General features: G+C 43.5%; 1 protein-coding gene across 1 annotated transcript in view; it reads left to right on the top strand.

Moving 5' to 3' along the window:
- LNP1 (leukemia NUP98 fusion partner 1) overlaps positions 1 to 20,685 on the top strand; it is a 69,835-nt gene that overhangs the window by 16,175 nt on the left and 32,975 nt on the right. Inside the window, exons 2-3 of the mRNA XM_075850896.1 lie at positions 2,526 to 2,786; positions 10,544 to 10,588. Coding sequence (XP_075707011.1) covers positions 2,526 to 2,786; positions 10,544 to 10,588 — 306 coding nt within the window. The remainder of the gene's footprint in view (positions 1 to 2,525; positions 2,787 to 10,543; positions 10,589 to 20,685) is intronic.

The raw sequence follows: 20,685 nt of genomic DNA, 5'->3' as shown, positions 1-20,685 counted from the left end.
ACACACAGACATGTTGGTTTCCTGCTTTTCCAGCACCCTCCACACCTAGACCCCATCCTCTAAACAAGCTCGTAATCCACAGTGCCCCAGATGGTAATAATGATCCTACAATGCTCGACAAAATAAAAGGGCCCCATCAGTAACTGTACCCCCTTTGTGCCCCCATGGTAGTAATGCCCCCATTGTGCACCCTGTATATAGTGCCACAAAATCCTCTGTAGATAGCGCCACACACAGCCCCTGTAGATAGCGCCACACACAGCCCCTGTAGATAATGCCACACACAGCCCCCTAGTAGATAGTGCTACACAGCCCCCCCTTGTATATAGTGCCACACAGCTCCCTCTCCCTTGTATATAGTGCCATGCAGCCCCCCTTGTATATAGTGCCACACAGCCCCCTGGTATATATATATATATATATATATATATATATAGTGCCACACAGCCCCCATTGTATATAGTGCCACACAGCGCACCCTTGTATATAGTGCCACACAGCCCCCCTGGTATGTATATATATATATATATAGTGCCACACAGCCCCCATTGTATATAGTGCCACACAGTCTCCCTTTTTATATAGTGCCACACAGCGCACCCTTGTATATAGTGCCACACAGCCCCACCTTTGCATAAAGTGTCACACAGCCCCCCTCTCCATTGTATATAGTGCCACACAGCAACCCCCCTTGTATATATTGCCCCCACAGTAGTAATGCCCCCTTTGTTCCCCCTCTATATAGCGTCTCAACATTCTCTGTAGATAGCACCACACAGTTCCCTGTAGATATTGCCACACACAGCCCCCTAGTAGATAGTGCCCCACAGCCCCTTGTATATAGTGCCATGCAGCCCTCCTCTCTTCTTTATATAGTGCCACACAGCCCCCCTTGTATATAGTGCCACAGAGCCCCCCTTTTATATATAGTGCCACACAGCCCCCCTGTATATAGTACCACACAGCTCCCTTTCCCTTGTTTATAGTGCCATACCCCCCCCTTGTATATAGTGCCACACAGCCCCCCTCTCCCTTGTATATAGGGCCAAACAGCCACCCTGGTATTTTATAGTGCCACACAGCCCCCCCTTGTATATAGTGCCACAGTGCCCCCCTTATATATAGTGCCACACAGCCTGCCTTGTATATAGTGTCATACAGCCCCCCCTTTTATATAGTGCCACACTGCCCCACCTTTGCATAAAGTGCCACACAGCCCCCTCTCCCTTGTATATAGTGCCACACAGGACCCTCCCTTGTATATAGCGCCACACAGCCCCCCCTTGTATAAAGTGCCAGACAGCCCCCTTTCCCTTGTATATAGTGCCACACAGCCCTCATTGTATATAGTGCCACACAGCCCCCTCCTTGTATATAGTGCCACATAGCCCCCCTTGTATATAGTACCACACAGCTCCTCCTCCCCTCGTATATAATGACACACTTGCCACATTCCCGCGATGGGCGGAGTGCTTCACAGCCTCCAGGTGCGACCCTTGCACAGGCCAGCGTGATGCAGTGCATAAATTATATGTGCCGGGTGGCGCGGGCCCCGCAGCAGCCGTTATGGCTGCTATAGTAGGCAGGGGACCCAGTTTGCCTCCCTAATGCCGGCCCTGGATTCAGTGAATAGCGCTAGATACAGCTGCTCTGTATAGAGAATACAGAGCAGCCGTATTTAAAAATAATTTGTAATTAAAAGTATTTACAAAGTTACACAAATCACATTGATAAACCTGTGGTTTTTTAAATTAAAATAAATAAATAATGTTGCCTTTCAATGGATTTAACTACCGGACAACTGATGACCTATCCACCGGAAAGGTCATCAGTATATGATAGGTGGGGGTCCGACACCCGGACCCCGCACTGATTAGCTGCTCCAGCTGCCCCTGGGCACCAAATGTTTATGCCGGAAACAGATGGCTCCGATCACGGATTAGCTGCTGAGCTGCACTATTTCTTGAGCGTGTGAGTGGAGTATTTAATAACCCATTCACATCCATTGCATAAACATCCACATCCATAAATTTGTCTCTATTCCCGTTGCAGACATGTCTGCACGGCGGGCAACCATTGGCAGTCATGGTCCTGTGGAGGCTGGATGCCCCGATATCAACGTGGGAACATAACTAGAAGAAGCGGGGGCGCAGGAACATAGATTAAAATAGTGACATGTATAAAGTGCAAGGGTCTGAATAGTTAAAGACAGCCAATAAACTTTTTTGGGCAGCAAAGTCCCTCAGACTTCTGTTTCCTTCCATTTCACATACTTTCACTAGACGTCAGCAGAGAATAGATGATGGAGAATATGGGTAGACACATTTGCTGACAATTACATTAATCTAGTGCAGCAGGCAAAGACCTTGAATGAGGGAGACCTGTCATCTTTTATCAGATGTTTATTTTTTTGCTTTTATTTTTTAAATGCAGCATTGTGTTTTGCATTAATTGCAGTTGATTCGTACAGCGATAATACTTTTTCTGTATTGTATGACTGCTGAAGTTTAATTCTCTTTTTCCAGGCCCAGCTCTCTGCTATGCATGTGGCCAGATTCCACTCGGCTTCCAAGGCACCCTCTCCCGTATATCTGAAGGGATACAAGGAGCCTCATGGAGATAAGGATACTAAAAGCAACAACCACTCCAAGTTAAGCAAAATATTCTCAGTTGATGCCTCAGTGCCTGAGTGCAAGGGACAGAAAAAACGATCAAATTCTATCCAAGAATTCTCTGAATCATTTGAGAAGCAGCTGCGCTTCCGGACTAAGCGTTCCACTTCTCTGGTAAGTACTTGTGATTTGATGTAAGAATCATGACTGTGAGGCTTCCTCGCTCAGGCCCCATGGCCGCTACACAAATTTAAGGAAATCAAATTTCCATGTGGTGGAAACAAGACCTCAGCGTCATTTATTAAATAAGAGTACAAATAATTTAAAAATACAAATTCACTTCTTATCAAAAAAGAATTTACTTAATCATAAATAGTAACAAATAGCAATAATGGACAGGTCAGCAATAAGAAGGGGACTCAACATCCGCAAGTGTTACATTTTTCTCAATAAGGGGATACAGCCCACAGCTGAGGTCACCGGCACATGTAAAATTTTGCTATCCCTAGGGACCCTGCCCAATGGGAACTAAACTCCAGGCTGTTGGATTGTGAGCCCATATTAATGGTAATGGGGTTGCACAAATCCAGCGCACCCCCTAAATCCATATTCATCATAACTCTGTAAATGTTCTTCATTTAAAGACCCTTCATTTTCCTGTCTGGCCACTACGACTGCACGGAAACCAACAAAAAAAACAGAGCCATCAAGGGTGAACCGGCGGGAACGTCTTTTTCCACCTCCCAACCCTGCTCTTATATCCAACGTTCTAAATCCCTCCTCATTTGTGTCCATTTCCTGTGTGACCTTACACTACCCTGTATTCCTCCTAATACTACTAACCAGCTTCTGTCGCCAACCCCTGTCACGCTGCCTACCTCCAATTTAACTGTGGCTCCTCGGTTGCCTGTACTTATATTGGTTGCTTTCAGGGCTGGATCTTGATTTATGTGGGCACCCAATCTATTCCACACTCCAAGGCCAACGTGGCACTATACTGCATAGATGTGCCAGTGCTTGCACACGACCACACTGTGCTCAGCTATGCCATGTAATGTCCAGAATAATATCTGCCTCTAAATGTAAAAAAAAATGGTCAGTCACTGCCAGTAACTGGTCTTGAAAATGGTGAGAAATTGAAATACAAATTAAAGCAGTAAGTTGCAAACCTTTTTGATATACGATGATTGTGAGACTGGTCAACCCCTTTTAATTGTAAGCCTGCTTAAAGGGGTTTTCCACATTGGCGAATCCCTTTTTGTTAGAAGAGTACCGTGACAATATACAGCGCCACCACAGGGGAAACTATGCATTACACAGTGCCCATTCAAATCAATGGGTAGTCTGTGTAATGCAGGACAGGTCAGGTCCTACAGAGTGAAAGACGCTCTCTGTAACCGCTCTCTAATCTGGCCAAGAGATGAGGATCATGAATAGAGGACCCCTCTCTATTAACACAGTATTTTCTAATAGGGTGTTTGAAATTATTTTTCACAACTGGAAAACCCCTTGAATAGGACGGAAGCAGAAAACCTGTATAATCCAGGTGGATGTTTCAAAAGCCCAGCAAGTCCAGCATACTTCAGAGTGATTGACCTCTTTCTCCATACTAGTGTGATCAGCAATGAAATCTCATAAGACGGTCTGCTTTCCATCTTGCTTGGCGTGCGTAGGATATAATAAGCCAGATCCTGCAAGAAATTTCATGACTTTTGATGACACTAGTATAAAAATAGAGAACTAAGCACCTAATATCAATACGCTGGACGCTGAAGTGCCCCCTGCTCCAGCACCGAGATTCCGTTCTACCTGTTCATCAGTCACATTAAGGCTGGGTTCACACAACCTATTTTCAGACGTAAACGAGGCGTATTATGCCTCGTTTTACGTCTGAAAATAGGGCTACAATACGTCGGCAAACATCTGCCCATTCATTTGAATGGGTTTGCCGACGTACTGTGCAGACGACCTGTCATTTACGCGTCGTCGTTCGACAGCTGTCAAACGACGACGCGTAAATTGACTGCCTCGGCAAAGAAGTGCAGGGCACTTCTTTGCAACGTAATTTGAGCCGTTCTTCATTGAAGTCAATGAAGAGCAGCTCAAGATTTACGAGCGTCACAGACGCCTCGCATAATGCGAGGAGGAGCTTTTACGTCTAAAACGACGCAGCTGTTTTCTCATGAAAACAGTCTGTCTTTTCAGACGTAAAAGAGAGTTCACGTGTGCACATACCCTAAGGGTATGTTCACACGGCAGCGTCCGTAACGCCCGAAATTACGGGGCTGTTTTCAGGAGAAAACAGCCCCGTCATTTCAGCCGTAACGGCATGTGCAGGCGCTTGAACGCCGCATCCATTACGGACGTAATTGGCGCTGCTTTTCATTGGAGTCAATGAATAACGGCTCCAATTACGCCCCAAGAAGTGACAGGTCACTTCTTTGACGCGGGCGTCTATTTACGTGCCGTCTTTTGACAGCGGCGCGTAAATATACGCCTCGTGTGAACAGACAAACGTCAGTCCATTGGTGTGTTTCACTGGATGAATACCAATGGGAATTTTTTGGTTAGAGCCTAACCTTTAGGGTATGTTCACACGGCCTATTTACGGACGTAATTCGGGCGTTTTTGCCCCGAATTACGTCTGAAAATAGCGCCTCAATAGCGCTGACAAACATCTGCCCATTGAAAGCAATGGGCAGACGTTTGTCTGTTCACACGAGGCGTATATTTACGCGCCGCTGTCAAATGACGGCGCGCAAATAGACGCCCGCGTCAAAGAAGTGACCTGTCACTTCTTTGGCCGTAATTGGAGCCGCTATTCATTGACTCCAATGAATAGCAGCGCTAATTACGGCCGTAATTGACGCGGCGTTCAAGCGCCTGCACATGCCGGTACGGCTGAAATTACGGGGATGTTTTCAGGCTGAAACATAGCGCCTGAAAACCCTAAGGGTATGTTCACACGGCGGGGGTCCGTAACGGCTGAAATTACGGGGATGTTTCAGCCTGAAAACATCCCCGTAATTTCAGCCGTACCGGCATGTGCAGGCGCTTGAACGCCGCGTCAATTACGGCCGTAATTAGCGCTGCTATTCATTGGAGTCAATGAATAGCGGCTCCAATTACGGCCAAAGAAGTGACAGGTCACTTCTTTGACGCGGGCGTCTATTTGCGCGCCGTCATTTGACAGCGGCGCGTAAATATACGCCTCGTGTGAACAGACAAACGTCTGCCCATTGCTTTCAATGGGCAGATGTTTGTCAGCGCTATTGAGGCGCTATTTTCAGACGTAATTCGGGGCAAAAACGCCCGATTTACGTCCGTAAATAGGCCGTGTGAACATACCCTTAATGTGAGATTTATTTCACTTTTTAGCAATTTAAGATAGTGATACAATTGTATCCATAAAGTTCGTTCACTAGCGCTTGCGCACTTTACATTGACATATGTAATAAGTTCAGATAGGACAAGGATAAGATTTAAATGGTTAATACCATCACACTCTAGTATTTATATTTTATTTTAGAATTTTCCTGTTTTTTATTTATTTTTATATTTTTATATTTTTTAATATTTTTTCAAAAAATATTATGTTTAAATATTTTAGTTCCAAGTTGGGACCGGTACCCTCCTTGTGCCTTGCTTTCAATGGACAGATGTTTGTCAACGCATTCAAGCTGTAATTTCGGACGTAATTCGGGGGTTAATACACCCGATTTACGTCCATAATTAGTGTGTGTGAACATACCCTAATAGTATCTCGGTGTGGTGCATTAATACAGTAAATGTATAAATATAAGATATTGTGGCAAATATGCTGCTATTTGTACAGTGGACACAAGTCGGTGCTATCACAAATTGTCGTAGGAATTTTAGTGTGTCAGCAATCAAGATGTATTCATTTATAACATATGTCCGCCTTGTCATAAATCGTGCACAACCTTGGAGCTATTTTTACCTAAAGCAATAAAGCTATTTCCTAATATAGTTTTACTGACAGATATGCTCTTTTTCCATTCAGTTCCACTATATATTTAGCAGCTAAGGGAATTTAATATTTCCCACAACTGCATATCCCCATCTTCTGTGAATTACAAATATGTACAAATAAATTAATAATTTTTTGCCACTGTTTTTATTATGTGGCAGTGGTGTGTCTCTCGCGCACAGCTTCATATTAAGTCTTTACAAACCTTAAAGAAGCACCCTGGTTTTTATTTTTACATCCCCTTTTTTGCAAATGTAATGTAGTTTAATGTAAACATGTGTTTATTGACCTACCTGCTGCTGTATTTCACGGGACGCTTATCCGTCCTGGGCCGCATGATCTTTACTCTGACAACCCAAATCCCTATAGGATACAGCCCCCCTGTAGATAACGCCATACAGCCCCCTGTAGATAACGCCATACAGCCCCCTGTAGATAACGCCATACAGCCCCCTCTGTAGATAACGCCATACAGCCCTCCCCTGTAGATAACGCCATACAGCCCCCCTGTAGATAACGCCATACAGCCCCCTCTGTAGATAATGCCATACAGCCCCCCTGTAGATAACGCCATACAGCCCCCCTGTAGAGAACTCCATACAGCCCCCTCTGTAGAGAACTCCATGCAGCCCCCTCTGTAGAGAACTCCATGCAGCCCCCTCTGTAGATAGCGCCATAAAGCCCCCTCTGTAGATAACGCCATACAGCCCTCTGTAGATAACGCCATACAGACCCCCTGTAGATAACGCCATACAGCCCCCCTGTAGATAACGCCATACAGACCCCCTGTAGATAACGCCATACAGAGTCCCCCCTGTAGATAACGCCATACAGCCCCCTTTGTAAATATCTACAGAGGGGGCTGTATGGCGTTATCTACAAAGGGGGCTGTATGGCGTTATCTACAAAGGGGGCTGTATGGCGTTATCTACAGAGGGGGCTGTATGGAGTTCTCTACAGGGGGGATGTATGGCGTTATCTACAGGGGGGCTGTATGGGGTTATCTACAGGGGGCTGTATGGCGTTATCTACAGAGGGGGCTCTGTATGGCGTTTTCTACAGTGGGGGCTGTATGGCGTTATCTACAGAGGGGGCTGTATGGTGCTAATGCCATACAGCCCCCTCTGTAGGTAACGCTATACAGCCCCCCTGTAGGTAACGCTATACAGACACCCCCTGTAGGTAACGCTATACAGCCCCCCCTGTAGGTAATGCTATACAGCCCCCCTGTAGGGAACGCTATACAGCCCCCCCTGTAGGTAACGCTATACAGCCCCCCCTGTAGGTAACGCTATACAGCCCCCCTGTAGGTAACGCCATACAGCCCCAATCCACCCAAAAAATCTGACCTACAGTGTGTCCTACAAAAGACATGTATCCCCTCTCCACAGGATAGGGGATACATGTGTGATCGCTGGCAGCGATAGGGAGAACGGGGGACCGAAAGTCCCCTGAAGTTCTCCATGACTAACCTCTGACTTCTGCGTCTGCGCAGCTCAATAAAAATGAAAGGAGCGCTGGTCACGCATGCGCACAAGCGCGACCGGCGCTCCATTCATTTCTACGGTGCTGCCGACACAGACCCCGGAAGTCCAAGGTTTGTGATGGAGAACTTCAGGGGACTTTCAGTCCCCCGTTCTCCCTATCAATGCCAGCGATCACACATGTATCCCCTGTCCTCTAGATATCCTGTGGAGAGGGGATACATGTCTTTTGTTTAATGGCAGAGGGGGGAGATACCTCCCTGCTCTGCTGTAGTGTTCAGTGGCGTCGCACTGTAGAAGCCATAGCGGCTGCTAGCGGAGCCTCCGGCCAATTTGGGGGCCGGTGCCGGCCGGCGACACTGGCCCCCTAATGCGGGGGGAGCCCCGTAGCTGCTATCTATCTATCTCTCATATCTATCTATGTAATATCTATCTATCTATCTATCTATCTATCTATCTATCTATCTATCTATCTATCTATCTATCTATCTATCTATCTATCTATCTATCTATATTTTTCATATACTGTATAGTGTGGCAATTTTCCAAGTATCTAATTTGTATACATAGAAAACATTCCCAAGATACATAGTGCCACACAGTGGCAAATAAAAAAGTGCACCCAGATATTGTAACACAGCGCCAAGATAAGAACATACAGTATCCAGAAAATTAGTAAATCCAACTCCTGTACACAGTACCCATATCAATTGTGCCATTCGGTGTCACAGCTTTTCTATGGAGAGACATTGTCGGGCCATTGTAATTGTTGATGATAATAAGGGCATGACCACACATGGCGGAATTCCTCCGCAACTGTCCGCATCAATGCCGCACCTAATCCGGGTTGCGGATTACGGCTGCGGATCTGCACAAAATGTGCAGAAAATTGATGCGGACTGGCCGCTGCGGACTGCAGGAAAAGTGCTTCCCTTCTCCCTATTCAGTGCAGGATAGAGAGAAGGGACAGCACTTTCCCTAGTGAAAGTCAAAGAAATTCATACTTACCGCCCGTTGTCTTGGTGACGCGTCCCTCTTTCGGCATCCAGCCCGACCTCCCTGGATGACGCTCCAGTCCATGTGACCGCTGCAGCCTGTGCTTGGCCTGTGATTGGCTGCAGCCGTCACTTACACTGAAACGTCATCCTGGGAGGCCGGACTGGAGACAGACGCAGGGAGTTCTCGGTAAGTATGAACTTATATTTTTTTTTACAGATACATGTATATTGAGATCGGTAGTCACTGTCCCGGGTGCAGAAACAGTTACTGCCGATCGCGTAACTCTTTCAGCACCCTGGACAGTGACTATTTACAGACGTCTCCTAGCAACGCTCCCGTCATTACGGGAGCCCCATTGACTTCCTCAGTCTGGCAGTAGACCTAGAAATACATAGGTCCAGCCAGAATGAAGAAATGTCATGGTAGTAAAAACAATACGCTCCGCAGCACACATAAGATCTGCGGACTTCATTGCGGAATTTTGACTCTCCATTGAAGTCAATGGAGAAATTCCGCCATGAGTCCGCAACCAGTCCGCCACTGCTCCGCAACAGACAGAGCATGCTGCGGACACCAAATTCCGCTCCGCAGCCTATGCTCCGCAGCGGAATTGTACGCATCGTGTAAACGAACACTGCTAAATTAAAGTGAAAGTCAATGGAGAAACGGCTCCGCTGCGGATTAACGCTGCGGAGTGTCCGCAGCGGAATTTAAGTGAAATTCCGCCATGTGTGAACCCGCCCTAACAAGTGAGTATTGCAGTATGTTGTATGGGACAGCTAAAGTATGGCAACCGTCAAGACATGTATGCATTTACAATATGTACCCTATGTATTATACAAATGTAGCACCACCTTGGAGCTTCACTATTCCCTAAATTTTAGGAATAACGATAGGATTGTTAAAAATACCACCCAAAAAGGGGATTTTAAATTTTGACTTAAAGCGTACCTCTACTTTCACTGAAAAACGATTATAGTGCATGAGTGTGCAGAATAATCGTTTTTCTAAATCATTTGTATTAGCTATCTTGCTTCTAGCAGCAGCACAGACTGTCTGTAGTCTCTGCACCCGGCGGCTCATAACTCTGTAGTAGGAGAGAGAGTGTCCCGTTCGTCTCCATGGTTCCCATATGCAGAACGTCCACCAGCCCTAAAGGAATCCTATAGCGCTGGAGGCCGTTCTGGATACGGGAGCCATGGAGATGAGCGGGACGCTCTGTCTCCTACTACAGAGTTATGAGCCGCCGGGTGCAGAGACTACAGACAGTCCGTGCTGCTGCTAGAAGCACAATAGCTAATATAAGTGATTTAGAAAATTGATTATTGTGCACAATCCTGCACTCTATTTTTTGTGGGAAAGTGGAAGTACACTTTAACTTTTTGATCTGCTTATATTATATAATATATCTAATGATATTTTAATTGCTTTTACCAATTATATGTTTTTTTTCCTAGGGAGAGCACTCAATACCAAGAAAGAATTCAACCTGCAAAGAGAAGGTAGGGGATGATGCCGCCCATCCCTTACGAATTCCCCATCAGTCCCGTAAAGAAAAAATTTACTCTCTTTTCAAAGAAAAAAAAAGTGACAGTGCTTCTTAGAGCTCAGCACACCGGGATATTATACAGTCATTCTTTGTCAATGGGATGATACTTTACTATTACACAGATTGCACAATTAACTCTGCTATAATGTAATGTGCCGCAAAGAACAACATTTCCTGGAATTTGCAGACTGCAAAGAATAAACTAGTAATCTGTTAATTATCCTTAAAATTTTGAGTAAATGTCCAGCTTTGAACATTTAAAATTGTCTTCTGATTAATTTCTTAATATATGTTTATATTGATAAAATTCTGGCAACCTGTTGGGCCTAAAACCGACTTGGTCATAATTGGTGGACATTTACCTTAAAGTGTGATTTCATTAAAGCCTAAATTAATTTTTACATGGAACATTGAGACCTCAATCACACTTTGCAGTTACTGTGCATTTTTTTTTTCCCTCAACATGTAGACGTTATGGGTTAGTCAATGGGATTTTAGTCAATGATAGTGGTACGTCTCATAGCTGCACCGCTAAGGCAAAGTGGGACTTGGCCTTTCGGTCTTGCCAGTCAGCCAGACATTGAATAGGCTATTAGTGTACTATGCAGGCAAGATCTCACGACAAAAGGTTTGCTGATGCATTTTATGAAAGCAATTGTACGTTACGCGAACTTGCCTTGAGTTTTTGCATTGCACCCATTGACTTTTTTCAGGTGTCGCATGGATGGCCATTGCCATCCATACTGCCATCCAGATAAAGTAGACTGGAGCCGACAGGAGAGCAAGGGGCACGGCACTTTCCTAGTACTACTGCCACTTCATTCTAGTGATCGGCAAGGTTCACAACAGTCGAACCCATACGGATCAAACGTTGGTGGCATTTGATAGCAATATGTCTTCAATGTCTGTGATATGACAATACCTTGAATAGAGATTTATTTCAAGTGATCTGTCGGAGATTCTGAGTGATGGAAATCTTTGAAAAACACAGAAGAGGCTCAGTGTAGAGGCTCTTTTACACGGGCCAATGATCTGGCAAACTAGCGTTCATGTGACCTCTCGTTCCCGATCATTGCCCTGTGTAAACGCTCGTTCATCGGTTGATCGCATTTTTTATGCAGATCAAAAAAATTGCGCTAGTCGGCAGCACATCTCCCTGTGTAAACAAAGAGATGTGCTGCCGACATGATGCAAATGCATTGCATGGGGGTGAGGGATGAGCGATCGTAGTAATGATCGTTCGTCCCCATTCTAAATTATCATTGCTCCATTTAAAGAGCTATCTGCCCGTGTAAAGCCATCTTTATATGGAACTATATGGGTGAGTAAGCTCAAGGACCCCTGACATGTCTTACTTATACCGTCATGTCTATTTACAACAGCGAAATGTGTGAGGTTTCATGTGTGTGATGAAATATTGTAAAAGAGGGAAGGACATGTGCCTCAGTGCACTATTATATGATGTCATATACCATTGATAGCCTTGTATAAGGGGCTCTGATAAACTGTCTGTGCCAACTTGTATAACCTTGTATATTTTCATATGCTAAATGTATTACAAACTGTAAAAATGTACTTTATAACAAAAATGTGCGATATGTTTATGTATTTTAAGTCAGTGTAAACCAATTCTGTGTAATACAAGTTGTCTTATAAAAGGTTGCCCTCTTGTTGGATCACTAGTTTTATATTACTTACAATGTAATGTAAACCATGATATTCATACCACTGACTCATAGGAGAACTGTGACATTGTCTGTAAATCTCTCTCTCGGTCTTATCATTTGGAAAGCATGAAACTTCAGCAAAGCAATACTTGCCTAAGGGAAGGTGTCACATGTACACTGGTTGTATCTTACCTTCGTTTTCTTATTTATAGGTTGTTACATGTACACAGAGTTCCTTATGAACAAGATGTTAAAGGGGTTGTACAGTTTCAGCAAATTTATATTATTGTTTGCATACTAAAAAGTGTTATAGTTTTCCAATAAACTTCCTTTTGGTTTTCAAGATCTCTGCTTGTTGTTATTAATTAAGCACATTCATTGTTTACTTCCAGTGGATAAAAATGATGTCCATGGTCATGTGATGGACACACAGGTGCTGGGATCGTTACAGTATGTGTATCAGAACTGTGACTTGTAACGATCCCAGCACCTGTGTGTCCATCACATGACCATGGACAGAATTTTTATCCACTGGAGGTAAACAATGAATGTTCCTAATGAATAACAACAAGCAGAGGTCTTGAAAACCATGAGGAATTGATATAGAAAGTATATTGGAAAATTGTATAACTTTTAATTATGCATGTCCTAAACTTTTACTTACTTTAAATTATAGTGAGCTCAAAGCACTTATGATGAAAGTCAATGAAGAAATAAAGCATCATTATATTAGATAATAGATAATATAATAGGTATGCTGCAATTATTGGATATTTCTGATATCATGTATAATGGCATCACCCCTTTACCACCTAGAAACCCTCAAATCCCCTGATCAGAATGACATCAAGTCAGGGAGAGGATCACACAGACAGGACACTGTTTGCCCCTTCAGCCTTCCTCCTGACGTGATATTGGATGTCAGGTACTATGGAAAGGAGCATGGACACAGCGGCAGGTAGCTTCATCCATACTCTGTTGGCACCCTAAAGTATGCACCAGTGTATACTAAATATACTCATGCTACTGCTGTTATAGTATATAAAGTCAAGTTAGTAGTGGTATATACTGGACATATAGAGGTGCAACGTGAAGCTCCTGGGCCCCAATGCAAAATCTATAACAGGGCCCCACATACCATATATCATTTATAATACTGGTGTCTTCTTATGTGGCAGAGGGGCACCCCCCCTATAGGTACGCCCCTGTAGACATAGACCTACTTCTTTGTACTATATATTAACATGTCAGCTGTCTGTATGTAGTTTATAAACCGAATACTGCCTTGGTACATGAGACTATTTTGTTAGATACGTCTTAAAGCTGTATTCACGTACAATGTTTTTGTCCCTTTTTTGGTAAAAGTTAGAGGAAAACATTTCTTCATCTCATTTTTATAAAAATAAAAAAACATGCAGCAAAAAGGTATTGCAACCCGTCATTACAACCCGTAAAATAACTTTAAATTGTAATTTAGGGTGTTTGGAGGGCAACATTTACAAAAGGCACCCCTTTTCTAATTTTAAATACATGCCTGACTGCTGGCTACACCGTCAGATAAATTGTAAATCGGCTGCTATTTCTTGCAGCCTTTGTACTCCGTACGGATAATAGGTGTCCCACACCCGTGCATATTGCATCAATTGAATTACAATCTCTATCTAGCGGCAGGCATTGATGATATTAATCCAATATGTGTGGGCTTTCAGTTTGCTTTATATAGCATAATAAAGAATTTCATGTATTTATTTCTATTTATCATATGGTAGTTGGAAAACAGGGCTTCCTTGCCTGAGGGCATTTAGTTGTTAGTTATTACGTTGTGCCCACCAACTACCAAGGGTAATTTCTCTATATGTGCTACCTCCTAGAAAGGTGCACCTAATAAAGTGGTCACTGAGAGTATATATCATATACTATCAGGGGGAGGATTAAATTGAAGCTTCTGGACACCAATGCAAAATCTGTAACAGGGCCCCCCCCCCCCCCCCCCCAAGTATCAAAAGTTATTTATAGTACTGGTGCCCTCTTAGGCTCCATGTGCCAGGTAAAATTGCAACTTCTTTACCCTCTACAGTTACGCCAAAGCTATTAGCATAAAAACCTTCAAAGGTTAGATAGATACCATAGTGGCATATAGGAGATTTTCTAGTGTGAGATAGCAGAAGGCTGCCACCTTATTTTTCATACAAAAAGGAACATTTTGCAACTTTAATGGCCGCCATTACCCTTCGGGCCCCATAGCAGCTTCTATGACTGCTTCAGCTATAATTATGCACATGTTTCTAACATACAACGTTGTAAAAATGTTCAATGGTTAAATCAGATGTTTATGTACAAAAAATTGATATGTGCAATGATGATGGGTGGAACAGGATCAATGAAAAAGAGTATTTTATGTGCCTGTCATGAACCCTTTATAGTAGACTGTTTTTGCCGTACCACCCTACACAATGGGTCTAAGGGAAAATGATTGAAAATATGTGGGTAACTGCTTATTGTCAAGTAGGGTTCGAAGACCCACTGGGCCATACCGCCTTGGCGGTATGGCAGTTGGCCAACAGGGCGCAGGTTAAAGTCTATAGTTCGTATAGGGTACCTGTGGCAGCTTGGACAGTAGCAAGGCAGGCTCGGCTGGGACTAGGCAGCAGGTAGACGTCAGGCGTGGAGTAGCAGGACAGGCGTGGAATACAGCACAGCACGACTCTGGCTCAGCATGGCACACGAACAGGATAGCACGGGATACAGGAACAGGGACTGGAACAGGAACTAGAACAGAAACAGGAACATACTAGGAGATTATCGCATAGACAAACATAGAGTACGACAACAACGCTCTGGCATAGAAGCAAGGGGCTGAAGCCCTCTTATAGTGCAGAGCACTCATGGGCTGATAATTCATTAAAGTCCGGTGTGCGCGTTGCACCTTTAATAGCGGGCACGAGCATGGGTGCACACCCTACGGGATCCAGCCGAGGTGAGTGGAAGCAAACGCTGGCGTCTCCTGAGGAGGAGACTGGGGCCAGCGCTCGCCGACCCATGGCTGTGGCCATCAGGGGGAGAGTGTACCTGACGGCCCGCAGCCACGGACATGACACTAATCTTAAAGGGGTTATCCAGGATTTCAAAATTACTGGTCTATCCTTAGGATAGGCTATTAATATTAGGCCCTGTTCACATGGCGTATTTTGGCACTGTATTTGACGCGGAAAACGCGTCGCAAGCAGCGCCAAAAAACACCCGAAATCGCCTCCCATTGGGAGGCGGAGGTGTTTTTTTCCCGCAAGTGGTAAAAACGCTCGCGGGAAGAAGTGACATGCCCTATCTTTGGGCGTTTACGTCTCTGACCTCCCATTGACATCACTGGTAGGCAGAGAAAGCTAAAAACGCGGCAAATGGAGTGCAGGCTGGTCAAAATGTGCCTCAAAATTCCATGAATTTTGAGACAGATTTTTGTGCCTGCAAAAAAACTCTGTGTGAACAGGGCCTTAGATCGGTGGAGGTCTCACTCTCGGCACCCCCACCAATCAGCTAATTGAAGGGATTGCAGCATTTGTACGAGGGATGCAGCTTCTTCAATGATTATCTCAGTTTCAGGCTGTTCGTAATTGCACACAGTTACTTTTGTGGGAACTGTGAAAGACATTGCTGCGCTGCCCTATTCAAGTGATAACATTTAGCATCCTTGAAAAAGACCTTGTTTTCACTTAGTTTTTTATTTATTGAATTTTACATTCTGCAGAGAAGAAAATTTTTGCTACATTGAAACTGTCAACATGGTCTAGTCGATGAATTGGTTATTTTTATTGTGTGTCTTTGGGTGAGACCACACCGAGTGGAGGCATGCGATTTTCCTAGTAATACCGCAGTTGTACTGGCAAAATCGTGCATACATTCACCGCCCATGTGAGCAGGGTTTTATCTGTGTATGACTGCCACTCTATGTGTTCTCACCCTTTTTCAAAATGTGAGCTTTTCCTGGTGCATACGCCAAATTTAGGGATCTATTGCTATATGAACAAAGCCTTACTCCCTACATCCCTTCCTCTCCACACTTTTGCTGTTTTCAAATGCTGGGCCATTCTCCACCTTACCACCCCTCTGTAGTACGGTCCATTGACTCCCGAATGTGCTTATACCAGTATAGGGTGCTTTTTTGTTAAAGCATATTCTTAGCTTTATGAGGGCATATGACATCATAGAGAGTGTCCCTGCTGTGAATGACTTTCTCTATTAATGATCTATACATGTTATTACACAATAGCCGTGCTCACCGGTAGTCATTCTGCGCAATATAATAAACCAAAAAAGAAATGTCTCAAAAAATGCACCATTTTTTCATTAAAAAAAAATATATAATAATTCTGCGCAATATAACAGACTCCCCATAATACAGAAAATCAGCACGATTTAGCTGCATTATTACATAAGCCGGGAGCGAAGATGCTGAAGATATTCAAAAAAAGGTCATTAAAAAAACTATGATAGATATGCGACATAGGGTTTCTGTACTACTGGCATATACAATATCTGTCCAACATACACTATTTAAAGAGAGGATTGTGTCTAATATGTGGACTGATAGTGAAAATTGGCAGTGTTACTGGTATCTTGAAATAAAACAGAGGCGTAGCTCGGTTCTCCATCATTCAGTTTTGAACCCCCCTCCCGAACCTCTTTCCCGACATCTCCTTCCCCCTCGCCATGTTTGTTTTTTCTACCAATCAATGAGGTGACATTTTTTTCCCGCATTTTTTTAAATGTAACTCAAGTATAAAGCCATACATGTACATTTTACATGCAATATAGTTCTATATACTACACCAGAACCAAGCTCATTACATATATACAGCAACAAAACCAAGCTTAGTACATATATACAGCACCAGACACAAGCTCATTAAATATATACAGCACCAGAACAAAGCTCAGTACATATATATAGCACCAGAACCAAGCTCAATATATATACAGCACCAGAACCAAGCTCAGTACATAAATACAGCACCAGAACAAAGCTTATTACATATATACAACACCAGAACAAAGCTCATGACATATATACAGTACCAGAACAAGTTCATTACATATATACAGCACCAGAACAAAGCTCAATACATATATACAGCACCAGACACAAGCTCATTAAATATATACAGCACCAGAACAAAGCTCAGTACATATATATAGCACCAGAACCAAGCTCAATATATATACAGCAACAGAACCAAGCTCATTACATAAATACAGCACCAGAACAAAGCTTATTACATATATACAACACCAGAACCAAGCTCATTACCTATATACAGCACCAGAACAAAGAACATTATATAAATACAGCACCAAAACAAAGCTCAGTACATATATACAGCACCAGAACAAAGCACAGTGCATATATACAGTATCAGAACAAAGATCAGTACATATATACAGTGCCAGAACCACGCTTAGTACATATATACAGTGCCAGAACTAAGATCAGTACATATACAGCACCAGAACAAAGCTAAATATATATATACAGTACCAGAACCAAGCTCAGTACATGTATACAGCACCAGAACAAGCTCAGTACATAAATACAACACCAGCACAAATGCAGCTCAATTTAGTGCAACCCCTGCCGTACAGGTTTGCACTAAATTGTATGCAGCTCTCAGCTATCACGTTGGGTACGTGGAAACACTGGGCGGTACCGCCTTAACGGCATGGCAGCTGGCCAACGGGACACAGGTCAAAGTCTATAGTTCGTATAGACGAACTGTGGTAGCTTCAGACAGTAGTGAGGCGGGCTCGGAAGGGACTTTGGCAGTAGGCGGACACCAGGCATGGTGTAACAGGACAGGCGTCATACACAGCACAGCATGACTCCAACTCAATATGACACTTGACCAGGATAGCACGGGATACAGGTTACAGGTAGCAGGAACGGGAAACACTGGGAACTGCAAGAGACTAGGAGACCATTTGCAGAGACAAACTAGGGTAATGACAACAATGCTCAGGCAAGGCAGGAAGGGGCTGGGCCCCTCTTATAGTCCAGGGTGCTCATGGGCTAATTTGGCACTTTAACTCAGGTGCGCGTGCTGGCCCTTTAACCCTTTCACGACCAAGGACGAAAATGCACGTCCTGGTCGGCTGCTAGTTCCCGCTCCAGGACGTGCATTTTCGTCCGCATTTCAAACTGTCACTCTGTGTAAACACAGAGTGACAGACCCGCGCTGACAGCTGTCCTAGACAGCTGAGACATCAGTCTTGCCGGACAGCGGACCATCGCCGCTGCTTTCGGCAGTTAACCCCTTAAGTGCGGCGACGGATTGCCGTCGCCGCATTTAAGTGGTTTGAAGCACATCGGCAGCCCCCACGAAGTTATCGTGGGGGCTACCGATGCTTGTCACGGCAATCGGAGGTCAGATAATGACCTCCGGGTTGCCATGCACGGAAGCCTCGGAGGAACAGCCTCCGGCCGTTCCTCCTCTGCTTCCTGTCAGTGTGACAGTCACGTCACAATGACAGTTAGAGTACATTACACTACGTGTGTAGTGTAATGTACTCTAGCAGCGATCAAAGCTGCAAGACTAAGTGTCCCCTAGTGGGACAAGTTAAAAAAGTAAAAAAAAGTAATAAAAATGTTTAAAAAAAAGTGTAAAAATAAAAGTTATAAGTTCTATAAACAGAAAATGCTTTTTTTTCCTATAATAAGACTTTTATTATAGAAAAAAAATGAACACGTTAAAAAAGTACACATATTTGGTATCCCCGCGTTCGTAACGACCCCACCTATAAAACTATAATGTTATTTTTCCCGCACAATGAACACCCCAAAAAAAATCAATAAAAAACGACGACAGAATCGCAATTTTTTTGGTCACCACCCCTCCCAAAATAAAGAATAAAAAGTGATCAAAAAGTCGCATGTTCCCAAAAATAGTACCAATAAAAACTTCTATCCGTCCCGTAAAAAACAAGCCCTTACACAGCTTTTTTGACTAAAAAATAGAAAAATTATGGCTCTCAGAATATGGTGACACAGAATTTTTTTTTTTTATAAATAAGTCATTTTATTGTGCAAACGCTAAAAAAAAGGACCAAACCTATATACATATGGTATCGCCGTAATCGTACCAACCCCCAGAATAAAGTAAAAATGTCATTTATAGCGTACGGTGAGCGCCGCAAAAAGAAAGCCTAAATAACGGTGTCAGAATTCCTGTTTTTTGCTCAGGATTGCAAAAAAATTGAACAAAAAGTGATAAAAAAAAAAAAATCACACGTACCCCAAAATGGTACCAATGAAAACTACAGATTGTCCTGCAACAAATAAGCCCTCGCAGCTCCGGTGGTGAAAAAATAAAAAAGTTCTGGCTTTCAGAATATGGCGATGCAAAATGTTCCAAAAGTGGATAAGATCGGGCGCCATTTATCAGTGCGACACCAGTCACATATCTATGAAATATTATTTATTTACCCCATTATTGTACCCTCTTATTATGCCCTGATGTACCCCGCACAGATTACATATGTCCCCACATTATAAACTGAAATACCAGCGAAACCCAAAACAGAAAAACTACCAAGCAAAATCTGCGCTCCAAAAGCAAAATGGCGCTCCCTCCCTTCTGAGCCCTGCAGCGTCCCCAAGCAGCAGTTTGCGCCTACACATACGGCGTCGCCATACCCGAGAGAACCCGCTTAATGTTTTATGAGGTATTTGTCTTCTGTGGCACACACTGGGCACAACATATAATGCACTAAAATGGCATATCAGTGGAAAATTGCAATTTTCACTTTGAACCATCCGCTGCGCATTAACCCCTTTGCGCACTATGTTTTAAATGCCTGTCATGGTGCGGTGGTTGATGTATGGAGCCGGCTCACATGCTGAGCCCGCTCCATACGCTACGGGTGTCGGCTGTGTATTACAGCAGGCCCCCTCGGTACTAACGGACAGGTACAGCGATCGCTCTGTTACAGAAGCCTGTAAGAATAACAATACACTGCAATACATTAGTATTGCAGTGTATTGTACCAGCGATCCAATGATCGCTGGATCAAGTCCCCTAAGGGGATTGATTAATAAAATGTGTAGAAGAATTATAGTTATTAGTAGTGAGATTGTTTTTTTGAAAGTTAAAAAAACAAAACACCTTTTCGCATTTTTCTTCTAAAGTAATGTAAAAAAATGAACAAAATTGGTATCGCTACGTCCGTAAAAGTCCGAACTATTACAATATACCATTATTTAATTTGCACAGTGCACACCTTAAAAAAATTTAATAATTGAAACCGCCAAAATCTCAGTTTTTTTTTGTCACCTTCGCTCTAAAAGAAAAATGTAATACAACTTTTGAATCACTTTTTATGTACCAAAAAATGGTAC

This window comes from Rhinoderma darwinii, chromosome 2 (assembly GCF_050947455.1).
Source record: "Rhinoderma darwinii isolate aRhiDar2 chromosome 2, aRhiDar2.hap1, whole genome shotgun sequence".
Taxonomy (NCBI): domain Eukaryota; kingdom Metazoa; phylum Chordata; class Amphibia; order Anura; family Rhinodermatidae; genus Rhinoderma; species Rhinoderma darwinii.
This window is presented reverse-complemented; position numbering and strand designations above follow the sequence as displayed.